Here is a 13224-nt window from a genome sequence, read left to right as displayed (position 1 = left end):
ATGATACTGAAAGCCAAAGGAACTTATTAGATTTCCAAGAGAAGCGGTATAGATAGAGAACAGCAGAGGACCTAGCACTGAGCCTTGCGGTACTCCAACTGATAGGGGAAGCGAAGCAGAGGTGGCTCCAGAGAAATTAACAGTGAAAGAGCAATTAGATAGGTAGGATGAGAACCAGGATAGCACAGTGTCTTGAAGCTCTAGGGATTGCAGCGTTTGTATGAGAAGAGAGTGGTCAACGGTGTCAAATGCAGCCGAGAGATCCAGGAGAATTAGGAGAGAGTAATGGTATTTAGTTTTAGCAGTAATCAGATCATTAACAACCTTAGTCAACGCAGTCTCTGTGGAGTGTTGAGAACGAAAGCCAGACAGAAGAGGATCCAACAGGTTGTTTGCGGAAAGGAAGCGTGTGAGGCGAGTGTAGGCAAGTCTCTCTAGAAGCTTGGAGGGGCTAGGGAGATGGGACGGTAATTTGAGAGAGAGTTTGGGTCGGAATCTTGTTTTTTTAGAATAGGAGTAATCACTGCGTGCTTGTATAGTGACGGAAGATGCCAGTAGAGAGTGAGAGATTACAGATTTTAGTTAGAGGTGAGATGAGCACAGGAGACAGGGATCTACCAATTTGCGAGGGGATAGGATCAAGAGCACAGGAGGTAGAGTAGAAGGATAAGAACAGAGTAGATATTTCCTCTTCATTTGTGGGGTCAAATGAAGAGAGGGTGTCAGAGGTTGGTGGGAAGGAATTGAGCCAATTGCTTGTCGAGGAAGAGGATACCAATTCTAGTCTGATCTTATCAATCTTGTCCTTAAAATAGGAAGCAAGATCCTAGGCACTGATAGTAGACGGAGGGTTTGGGGTGAGAGTATTGAGAAGAGCTTTAAATGTCTTAAAAAGGCGTTTGGGGTTAGAAGCCTGAGCATAGATAAGAGATTGGAAATATGTTTGTTTTGCAGTGTCTAGAGCATTTCGATAGGAGCGGTAGATAGAAGTATATGTGAAGAAGTCATTAGAGGTGCGATATTTACGCCAGTGATGTTCTGCTTTACGGGAAAGTAGTTATAAGATGTTACAGGGGTAGTAAGACACTCAGGAGCTGGGTTACTGTAATAAGATGTTACAGAGGTAATAAGACACTCAGGAGCTGGGTTACTGTAATAAGATGTTACAGAGGTAATAAGACACTCAGGAGCTGGGTTACTGTAATAAGATGTTACAGGGGTAATAAGACACTCAGGAGCTGGGTTACTGTAATAAGATGTTACAGAGGTAATAAGACACTCAGGAGCTGGGTTACTGTAATAAGATGTTACAGGGGTAATAAGACACTCAGGAGCTGGGTTACTATAATAAGATGTTACAGGGGTAATAAGACACTCAGGAGCTGGGTTACTGTAATAAGATGTTACAGGGGTAATAAGACACTCAGGAGCTGGGTTACTGTAATAAGATGTTACAGGGGTAGTAAGACACTCAGGAGCTGGGTTACTGTAATAAGATGTTACAGGGGTAATAAGAAACTCAGGAGCTGGGTTACTGTAATAAGATGTTACAGGGTAATAAGACACTCAGGAGCTGGGTTACTGTAATAAGATGTTACAGGGGTAATAAGACACTCAGGAGCTGGGTTACTGTAATAAGATGTTACAGGGTAATAAGACACTCAGGAGCTGGGTTACTGTAATAAGATGTTACAGGGTAATAAGACACTCAGGAGCTGGGTTACTGTAATAAGATGTTATAGGGGTAATAAGACACTCAGGAGCTGGGTTACTGTAATAAGATGTTACAGGAGTAATAAGACACTCAGGAGCTGGGTTACTGTAATAAGATGTTACAGAGGTAATAAGACACTCAGGAGCTGGGTTACTGTAATACGATGTTACAGAGGTAATAAGACACTCAGGAGCTGGGTTACTGTAATAAGATGTTACAGAGGTAATAAGACACTCAGGAGCTGGGTTACTGTAATAAGATGTTACAGAGGTAATAAGACACTCAGGAGCTGGGTTACTGTAATAAGATGTAACAGAGGTAATAAGACACTCAGGAGCTGTGTTACTGTAATAAGATAGTACAGGGGTAATAAGACACTCAGGAGCTGGGTTACTGTAATAAGATGTTACAGAGGTAATAAGCCACTCAGAAGCTGGGTTACTGTAATAAGATGTTACAGGGGTAATAAGACACTCAGGAGCTGGGTTACTGTAATAAGATGTTACAGGGGTAATAAGACACTCAGGAGCTGGGTTACTGTAATAAGATGTTACAGGGGTAATAAGACACTCAGGAGCTGGGTTACTGTAATAAGATGTTACAGAGGTAATAAGACACTCAGGAGCTGGGTTACTGTAAGAAGATGTTACAGGGGTAATAAGACACTCAGGAGCTGGGTTACTGTAATAAGATGTTACTGTGGTAATAAGACACTCAGGAGCTGGGTTACTGTAATAAGATGTTATAGGGGTAATAAGACACTCAGGAGCTGGGTTACTGTAATAAGATGTTACAGGAGTAATAAGACACTCAGGAGCTGGGTTACTGTAATAAGATGTTACAGAGGTAATAAGACACTCAGGAGCTGGGTTACTGTAATACGATGTTACAGAGGTAATAAGACACTCAGGAGCTGGGTTACTGTAATAAGATGTTACAGAGGTAATAAGACACTCAGGAGCTGGGTTACTGTAATAAGATGTTACAGAGGTAATAAGACACTCAGGAGCTGGGTTACTGTAATAAGATGTAACAGAGGTAATAAGACACTCAGGAGCTGTGTTACTGTAATAAGATAGTACAGGGGTAATAAGACACTCAGGAGCTGGGTTACTGTAATAAGATGTTACAGAGGTAATAAGCCACTCAGAAGCTGGGTTACTGTAATAAGATGTTACAGGGGTAATAAGACACTCAGGAGCTGGGTTACTGTAATAAGATGTTACAGGGGTAATAAGACACTCAGGAGCTGGGTTACTGTAATAAGATGTTACAGGGGTAATAAGACACTCAGGAGCTGGGTTACTGTAATAAGATGTTACAGAGGTAATAAGACACTCAGGAGCTGGGTTACTGTAAGAAGATGTTACAGGGGTAATAAGACACTCAGGAGCTGGGTTACTGTAATAAGATGTTACTGTGGTAATAAGACACTCAGGAGCTGGGTTACTGTAATAAGATGTTATAGGGGTAATAAGACACTCAGGAGCTGGGTTACTGTAATAAGATGTTACAGGGGTAATAAGACACTCAGGAGCTGGGTTACTGTAATATGATGTTACAGAGGTAATGAGACACCCAGGAGCTGGGTTACTGTAATAAGATGTTACAGGGGTAATAAGACACCGAGGAGCTGGGTTACTGTAATAAGATGTTACTGGGGTAATAAGACACTCAGGAGCTGGGTTACTGTAATAAGATGTTACAGGGGTAATAAGACAATCAGGAGCTGGGTTACTGTAATAAGATGTTACTGGGGTAATAAGACACTCAGGAGCTGGGTTACTGTAATAAGATGTTACAGGGGTAATAAGACACTCAGGAGCTGGGTTACTGTAATAAGATGTTACAGGGGTAATAAGACACTCAGGAGCTGGGTTACTGTAGTAAGATGTTACAGGGTAATAAGACACTCAGGAGCTGGGTTACTGTAATAAGATGTTACAGGGGTAATAAGACACTCAGGAGCTGGGTTACTGTAATATGATGTTACAGAGGTAATAAGACACTCAGGAGCTGGGTTACTGTAATAAGATGTTACAGGGGTAATAAGACACTGAGGAGCTGGGTTACTGTAATAAGATATATAAGAGGTAATAAGACACTCAGGAGCTGGGTTACTGTAATAAGATGTTACAGGGGTAATAAGACACTCAGGAGCTGGGTTACTGTAATAAGATGTTACAGGGGTAATAAGACACTCAGGAGCTGGGTTACTGTAATAAGATGTTACAGGGTAATAAGACACTCAGGAGCTGGGTTACTGTAATAAGATGTTACAGGGGTAATAAGACACTCAGGAGCTGGGTTACTGTAATAAGATGTTACAGAGGTAATAAGACACTCAGGAGCTGGGTTACTGTAATAATATGTTACAGAGGTAATAAGACACTCAGGAGCTGGGTTACTGTAATAAGATGTTACAGGGGTAATAAGACACTGAGGAGCTGGGTTACTGTAATAAGATATATAAGAGGTAATAAGACACTCAGGAGCTGGGTTACTGTAATAAGATGTTACAGGGGTAATAAGACACTCAGGAGCTGGGTTACTGTAATAAGATGTTACAGGGGTAATAAGACACTCAGGAGCTGGGTTACTGTAATAAGATGTTACAGGGGTAATAAGACACTCAGGAGCTGGGTTACTGTAATAAGATGTTACAGGGGTAATAAGACACTCAGGAGATGGGTTACTGTAATAAGATGTTACAGAGGTAATAAGACACTCAGGAGCTGGGTTACTGTAATAAGATGTTACAGGAGTAATAAGACTCTCGGGAGCTGGGTTACTGTAATAAGATGTTACAGGGGTAATAAAACACTCAGGAGCTGGGTTACTGTAATAAGATGTTACAGGGGTAATAAGACACTCAGGAGCTGGGTTACTGTAATAAGATGTTACAGGGGTAATAGGACACTCAGGAGCTGGGTTACTGTAATAAGATGTTACAGGGTAATAAGACACTCAGGAGCTGGGTTACTGTAATAAGATGTTACAGGGTAATAAGACACTCAGGAGCTGGGTTACTGATTATATGTAATAACAAGGTGAATATTGATATAATTGATATACAACCTATTACAGGACAGAAGAAGTTTGCTGGAACCTCTCGCTCTGTCAGCCGCAGCCCTCCGAGAAGATGCACCTCGATCTGTTTCCTCTCCCCGCTCCCCAGTGTCTCCCTCCCTCCCTGTGTACAACCAGCAAATTGCTGACCTATGTATTATACGTGTCAGCATGGAGAACACACATGGAAACCTGTATAAGAGCATACTGGTAAGATCTGCAATGTGTTCCTCATCGTCGGTTCTGGTAGTGCTGATGGTAGTGGCCAACAATGATGTGCCGGTTCCTCAGTGTGTACCGCTCAGCGGTGTAATTAAGACTCATTCACCAACAACAACACAAAGTGGAACTACACATCCTTATCTCAGTCTACTGGTCCAGTAGCAAATTTCATGCCCAGTTCTCGTTCTTCGGAAACACCCCTGTAGAATCAGCCCATGCCCACATTTGCTTTTTGGCATTATGGTGGAAAGAGAGAAATCATTGAGAGAAAATGACGCAATTGTGTTATTGCGTCATGAGGGGCGAGGCCAATATTCTAAAATTTGCATTGTGCCCCCCCCCCCCCCTTCGCTGCTGCCGTTTCCCGGAGGGAATCAAATTATGGCACGCTACTGTGCCTAAGAGCCAGGAATGCCCCTAATCCGCTAAACTCCTCCTATCGGACCATTTCTCTGTCTGTAAATCCACTTGCTTACCCATAAAAGCGGCGCATTTTTGCCCAAAAGTAGAAGTGTGACGTCACAAAAAAGCATTTACAGGTTTATAATTTAACTCATTGGCCCCGATTCATCAAGTCACGCAAACTGAGCACAACCTACTTTTGGCTTTAAGTGCACTTATTTCAGCTTTGCACACGCCCGAATTCATCAAGTCACGGGGCGCTCTGTTGAATTAGGGTGTAGGTCTACTGTGCTCTTCTACACAAGACGCCGCATTTTTTACGACAAACAGTACAAAAAAAATAAATCTTATTTTCTGATGAAACACATTTATTAGGTTAGTGTTAATGTCTACTCAACATAAAACACATTTATTAGGTTGGTGTTAATGTCTACTCAACATAAAACACATTTATTAGGTTGGTGTTAATGTCTACTCGACATAAAATAGATTTTTACAGTTGCTCCAAATTGCACATACATGTTATGTCGTGCATTCCAGACTGTCATCACTAGTGATCAGGACTTAAGGTAGACAGCGGGAAAATAAGTAACTTTACCATACCCAGAGCTCGATGAGGATGTTTCTGCGTGCGTTTCAGTTTGGCATGCCCTTACTCTACATTGTCTAGTGCAAAACACACCTTCACCGCCTGAAACCATAGGCTTAAGTAAGTGTGCTTTTGGTTCGAAGACAGAGCCGACAGGGTAGTGTTTACTGGAGTATACGCTCAAAATCGGCAGCTACGTGCCTTGATGAGTCAGGCCCGGCAGCTCTACTTGTTGAATGGGAGTCGTCTCTTATTCAAGTGTAGAATGTTCAGTAGGGAAAAATCATTCTGTGCCCACTTGCGTTTCATTATGACTCATGCAATTGAAGGTTAAGATGACCCGTATAGGCCGTCCAAAAGCCGCAGGACAACCACCAGCTCTGTATCATACTGATAACAGATTTACATAGGGTTAATGTGATTTGTGTATAATATTAGGCACAATATAAGCGGATCACCAGCAGTGTCTATGATTTCTTATAAGCTGCTCTTTGCACCAACTGAACGGGGCTTTGTCGCCTAGATCTCATTCTTCATGGTTAATTTTTTACTAAATAGTTTCTGCCTCTTTATTGCAATTTCACTAATGGATAGATCAGTAATCAGTAATATATTTATATATTTTTTTATTTATATTTCTCCCTCAGCTCACCAGTCAGGATAAATCACGGATTGTTATACAGAGAGCCTTACATAAACACAACATAGAGATGTGTGGACCGGACGATTTCCAGTTGGTGCAGCTATTATCTGACGGTAAAGGTGAGGACAGATACTAATAATAACAGAATAGAGGCTTTGTTCTGTGGCGGTGTGTCTCTGCACATGTCTGGTGCTGTCTGGGTAAGATGAGGAGTTTTGTTTCTTAATGTACCCGTGGTCTCCATTCGGTGAAGGCAGCCATTTTGAAGGGCTTAAACAATATTCAGAAAAATTCAGCCTATAGGACCCAGTGACAACCCTGAGGTAATTTGTGGAGGCAGCCATTTTATGAGCGGAGTTTGCAGTATGCTCAGGTACCTCAGTGACATCACTAAGGTACTTGAGAGAGAAATTTTGATACCTGAATTCAGTAAGAAAGTGCCTCAGGCCTCACAGACATTACGACTGACTTACGCATTTTCATCAAAATTCAGCTAAAGAAAAAAGAAAGGCTGCCCCCATTGTGGGAAGGGTACATTCTTTACGGATGGGGAGTTTTCTGGCGTTGGGGAAGGCCTTTTGTAATGCATTAAACTGTCCCAACGCCCTTTACCTGAAATAATGACATGAGATTTGTTTGGGGAAAAAAAAAAAAAGGTCACCTTTATTTTAATCAATCTTTTTGAAACGGTGGCAAAGAATAAAACAGCAGTGCATCCATTAGCTCCAGCCGTAACCATAAATCACACTACAATTTGTCTTGTTATTTTAGGGGTAGTGTTATGGAAGATCTTTCCTGAGAAAGGGCACGGTGGCTAAGTGGTTAGCACATCTGCCTTACAGCACTGGGGTCATGAGTTCAATTCCCAACCATGGCCTTATCTGTGTGGAGTTTGTATGTTCTCCCCGTGTTTCATGGGTTTCCTCCAGGTGCTCCGGTTTCCTCCCACACTCGAAAAATATACTAGTAGGTTAATTGGCTGCTATTAATTGCCTTAATCTGTCTGTGTGTGTGTGTGTGTGTGTGTATGTTAGGGAATTTAGACTGTAAGCCCCAATGGGGCAGGGACATCAAATAGATGATGATGATGATACCAGCTTTTCCCTGTTTCCTTCTTGCAGAACTGACCATCCCGGACACCGCTAATGTATACTACGCCATGAACACATCCGCCAACTTTGACTTTGTATTGAGGAGGAGAAGAGTCAGTTGACCTTGCATCCATTGAACCCCACTTACACCCATCACCACTATCTTCAATTTCCCGAATAATACACACTCCAAGATTGATAAAAAATAAAAATGCACAATAATGATATTTATTAACACCGGATAAAGGCATAAAGTTGCTGTAACCCATAGCAACCAGCTTTCCTACCAGAAGAAAAGACTGACAGAATCTGAGTGGTCTCTATGCCTCTGTCTCCTGTGACCAAGTCTCATAAAAGTCCCCCAAATTCAGTATTATTCTGTTAAAACGTAATTTATCCGGATTTATGTTTAGTTATGTTAAATGATACTGAACACACACACACACACACACACACACACACACACACACACACACACACACACACACACGAGATAGTGGCTTCCCATTAAGACACAGAACATGTACAGTACACACTGATATCTCTGCTCTGTTCTCTAGGTCCGGAGAACTAGAGGTGGTGGAAGCACAAGCGCTTTCGCCACTTATGATATTTCAAAGGATCGACCTGGAAGGGGGCTGAGCAGAGGTGCATTATGCTATGATGACAGGATAGAAGTAGGGATAGCACGTCTAGGTATTATATACATATGTAAATAGAATTACCAAAGTTCCATTAACCCCTTCTGAGCCAATACGATGCTTCGGGTACCAGCTGTGTCCAATTTAGTACTCAAGCATTAACTTGTGCATGTTATGATGCCTTCTAGCTGAGCTTAGAATCACCTTAGAGTTAGATAGTTATCTTGTACAAAATCTCTTATTTGGAGTCAAGGGCCCTTTTGCAACATGTTCTATCCGTGGGGCCCAAACTGATACAGAACCACTTGTTGTGACCAAAGTGATGACTAACAAGTTCCTCGTTAATATTTAAGAGCTAATGAGGTTAATTATTTTATTATTATTCATTATCGACCAAATAACACGAGCACTAATAATGCAATTATCAATAGTTTGACCAAAGGTGGGATTTAAAGTCCAAATAATGTGACCACTATCTACTTGAGCCATGGAATAAAAAAAATAACTTTAATAAGAAGCACAGAGTCTTGTTGTGTAATAAGGAGAGGGGAAAAAAGATTAGTGTAGGGGAGGGTCTATGGACATTGTGCTGCTGGGAGGGTCTATGCACATTGCGCTGCTGGGAGGGTCTATGGACATATTGCTGGTGGGAGGGTCTGCGGTCTTTGTGCTGGGCGGAGGGTCTGTAGTCATTGAGATGGTCTGGGGTCATTGTACTGATGGGTCTGGTGCATTCTAGTGATGGGGGGTCTAGGGTCCATATACTTGTGGGAGGGGCCATTGTATAGGTGGTGGATGGTTTTAGAAGCTAGGTAGCTTCTAAAACTTACAGAAATGTAAAGACAAATGCCCACCATTGTTCTTCTTCTTTTGACTTGAGTGTTTGCACAAGGAGTCGAGGAAAATAAGGTTTTTACTGCATTCAGTAATCATTTAGCTGGGAACTTGTCTCTCTCTTTAATATTTGCCTACTTACTACAGATGCTGGTAGGGACCAGTCTACATGCCACTCTGATTATAAACACCTATGGATAGATAGGAGTGGTGCTGGGTCATAATGAAGGCTATCATATGTTGTATGGAGAGACCCATCAGAAAGGTCCCTCTCCCATCTAGACTACTGGTGTAGGCCATGAATGAGGTCATCTTGTGAAAATGTGCTAAAAATGCACTAAGAACCAGATCTCACCAGAACCCATAGCAAGATTGGGGGGGCTGCAGATACAGTCCCGGACTCATAGCAGGGCCATCTTAACAACATTATGGGCCCCCGGGCAAAGCAGTGCACCAGGGCCCCTAGATATAGATATATAGATGTATACAGATACAGATATAAATATAGATATATAGAGATAGAGATAGATAGATGTACTTGCTCAGTGACCCTTGAAGGGTTTTTTTTGCAGGTTTTTTCTTTTGCAGGATTATTTATTCTCATTAAGAGCCGTCCCTATGGGGCCCCCTTGCCCGTGGGGCCCCCGGGCAGCTGCCCATCGTGCCCAATGGAAAAGATGGCCCTGACTCATAGGAGCCATGGGGAGGGTGGACCGGCATTCCCAGGCCACTACTGCTAAGACTCTCACTTTTATTCCACATAACATACAACATTAATGTTGTAGCATTTATATTACATGTATGTACTATTCTGCTTAATATGTTCTTAGTGTTTAAAATGGTTTGTATTTTATATAGCCAGTCTCGGTAAATATAGCACCTTTCTATACATTTGATGAATCTGGATGATATAGACCAGGCTTGTCCAACCTGCGGCCCTCCAGATGTTGTGAAACTACGAGTCCCAGCATTCCCTTCCAGCTATCAACTGGTTGTCTACCAGCAAAGCATGCTGGGACTTGTAGTTTCACAACACCTGGAGGGCCGCAGGTTGGACAGGCCTGATATAGACCAAACCTTTCCGGGGTAGGTTAGCAATGCGGCAATCAGAGCAGGTCATTTACAAAGCGTAAAATAGTCAAAGTGTAGTGGAAAAGCCTCTTTTGTCGTGCAGTGCGTCGCGCTTTGTGCAACTGCGCCTAGATATCCACCAACGCACGTAGATTTGCAGATGGCAACGTTTGAAGAGGAACAGATGAAGCAGCTGACTTGCAGAGTGTGATTATTCAACTGAGAAAGGGGTAGAGACTGCTCCTATTTAGGGGCGCTACTTACTGTGCAGGAGGGCGCCGGCCCATTCCCACGTCACAGCCGGACCTGACTTTTGCACAATGGAGCTTGCAAAGATCTGGTTTTGCCTTCTAACGGGAAGCGTCCTGCGCCATCAGCAAATACACAAAGTGCCATAAGTTATAGAGACAGCCCTGGTTTCCCCTTAATCTCTAGAATAATTTTAGCTGAAAAAAAGGAAATGCTTAAATTAATGGAAGAGGTGCTTTGGAGTTTGGACTTTATATGCGACGGTCACATTTTTGCACAGTCCACCTCTTCAGATTGTTCCACCGATCTACACATCTAGTTCTCAAACATCCCGATTTCAGCGGGACAGTCCTGAATGTAGGGCTTTGTCCCGCCCAGAGACATGTTTGTCCCCTGGGTGGGAACGTTAAGGGGAAAGGTGGGTCCCATCTGCTTCGAGGTGCGGTATAAGGTGCATGTCGGAAATGAGGTCCACCAAGTTGAACTTTTCACCACCTGCAAGTCCTCTTCTGTTTATTAGAAGGTGAAAGTTATTTCTGTTTTATTCCACAAACAACTGGATGACATTTCCTTGTCAACAAAATTGTAGGAACACCCAAGTTATTAAGGATAACACTAAATCCCTCATTCCCTGTATGTAGGTCACAGATATTAATGAGATGAATCACTGACATGAGGGAGGTGACTTCCGCTCACTGTGTACTGGTTCTGCAGGTAAGATGTACAACGTCTCTGTGGGAAAGGTAACAATATATTGGCCTATTTGATTAAACGGTGCACGGAGAGCACCTGTCTTGTAAACCAGATCAACTGTACACTAATATATCAACATAGCTAGTCCCATGCACTACACTACCCACAGCAATAAGTCCCATGCGCTACACTACCCACAGCAGTACGTCCCATGCGCTACACTACCCACAGCAGTACGTCCCATGCGCTACACTACCCACAGCAGTACGTCCCATGCGCTACACTACCCACAGCAGTACGTCCCATGCGCTACACTACCCACAGCAGTACGTCCCATGCGCTACACTACCCACAGCAGTACGTCCCATGCCCTACACTACCCACAGCAGTACGTCCCAAGCGCTACACTACCCACAGCAGTACGTCCCATGCGCTACACTACCCACAGCAGTACGTCCCATGCGCTACACTACCCACAGCAGTACGTCCCATGCGCTACACTACCCACAGCAGTACGTCCCATGCGCTACACTACCCACAGCAGTACGTCCCATGCGCTACACTACCCACAGCAGTACGTCCCATGCCCTACACTACCCACAGCAGTACGTCCCATGCGCTACACTACCCACAGCAGTACGTCCCATGCACTACACTACCCACAGCAGTACGTCCCATGCACTACACTACCCACAGCAGTACGTCCCAAGCACTACACTACCCACAGCAGTACGTCCCAAGCACTACACTACCCACAGCAGTAAGTCCCATGCACTACACTACCCACAGCAGTAAGTCCCATGCACTACACTACCCACAGCAGTACGTCCCAAGCACTACACTACCCACAGCAGTAAGTCCCATGCACTACACTACCCACAGCAGTAAGTCCCATGCACTACACTACCCACAGCAATACGTCCCATGCACTACACTACCCACAGCAGTACGTCCCAAGCACTACACTACCCACAGCAGTACGTCCCATGCACTACACTACCCACAGCAGTACGTCCCTCACACACACTTACCAACTTTTTCCTCTTTCCCTCCTGGAAATCCCAGAAAAGAGGTGAAGTGCGGGGAAGGAGAGGGGGACGGTGTGCAGCGAACCGCATCATTTTGGCAACATCCACTGTTTATTTTTGCCACGGGGTAGGGCTAAAATGATACGATTCTCCACAAATCGCCTCACTATGAAGTGGGCAGGATGCAGGAGAGTCACCTGGAGTCTCACAGGAGTCCGTGAGACCTACCCGGAATTCCAGAGTCTCCCGGACATTCCGGGAGAGTGGGCAGGTATGCTCAAGCAATACACTGTAACCCCTGTTGTTTATCTTAGTACCCTCACACAGGGAACTATATCCAGTCAGTACACGGATTCTCCCACTGCATACAGTAAGATTCCTCTCACTCCCAGCAACGCCCCCATGCATTATAACATCTGCTCCATTGTCTACATTAAAGGGGCTTTCCTCCATCAGTTAGACATGCACCCCTTTGTATCCCTCAGAAATAGATGTTCAAGCTTTCCACACAGGGGTAGAACACTATGAGCCTGATTCAGAGTGAGATATACGCCCGTCTGTGTAGCGTACTTTTGCGTTTTCTCGCACTTTCTCAAAAAATTAGCGTACACCACTGACATTTTTCCAGTGGCGGATCCAAGGGGGGATCGGGCTCCCCCCCCCTCCCCTAGCAGCAGAAAGCCTACCTTTAAAATAGGTCCCAGCTGCCGATCAAAATGAGAGGGGGCGGGGCCAATCGCGAGCTGAAGGCGGGGCTAAACACGGGCCAGCCAATCAGAGTAAAGGAGGGGCGTGATTATGCAAAATTGCCCCCCCCCCCCAAACATAAAGTCTATGTCCGCCCCTGCGCTATTCAGATCTGCAAATAGTTTTTGTCACTTACGACTCCTTACGCCTGAAGAAGTGGGATGGTGGAGGAATATAGGAAATGTAAAGTAAGGACGTGTTAGAGCAATTGCGCATGGATTCTGGGGCGTA

General features: G+C 43.9%; 1 protein-coding gene across 4 annotated transcripts in view; it reads left to right on the top strand.

Annotated features, from left to right (window-relative positions):
- The window catches only part of RGL3 (ral guanine nucleotide dissociation stimulator like 3), a 54579-nt gene extending 45691 nt beyond the window's left edge, over positions 1 to 8888 (top strand). For all 4 annotated transcript variants that reach the window (XM_075206691.1, XM_075206687.1, XM_075206688.1 and 1 more), the window contains 3 exons: positions 4802 to 4993; positions 6644 to 6758; positions 7761 to 8888. In XM_075206691.1, the coding sequence (XP_075062792.1) occupies positions 4802 to 4993; positions 6644 to 6758; positions 7761 to 7852 (399 nt within the window). In that variant the 3' untranslated portion in view covers positions 7853 to 8888. The remainder of the gene's footprint in view (positions 1 to 4801; positions 4994 to 6643; positions 6759 to 7760) is intronic.
- The last annotated feature ends 4336 nt before the right edge of the window (positions 8889 to 13224 follow it).

The sequence above is a fragment of the Mixophyes fleayi genome, chromosome 4 (genome assembly GCF_038048845.1).
Source record: "Mixophyes fleayi isolate aMixFle1 chromosome 4, aMixFle1.hap1, whole genome shotgun sequence".
NCBI classification, from domain to species: Eukaryota; Metazoa; Chordata; class Amphibia; order Anura; family Limnodynastidae; genus Mixophyes; species Mixophyes fleayi.
Note: the sequence above shows the minus strand (reverse complement) of the source record. Positions and strands in the feature narration are given on the sequence as shown.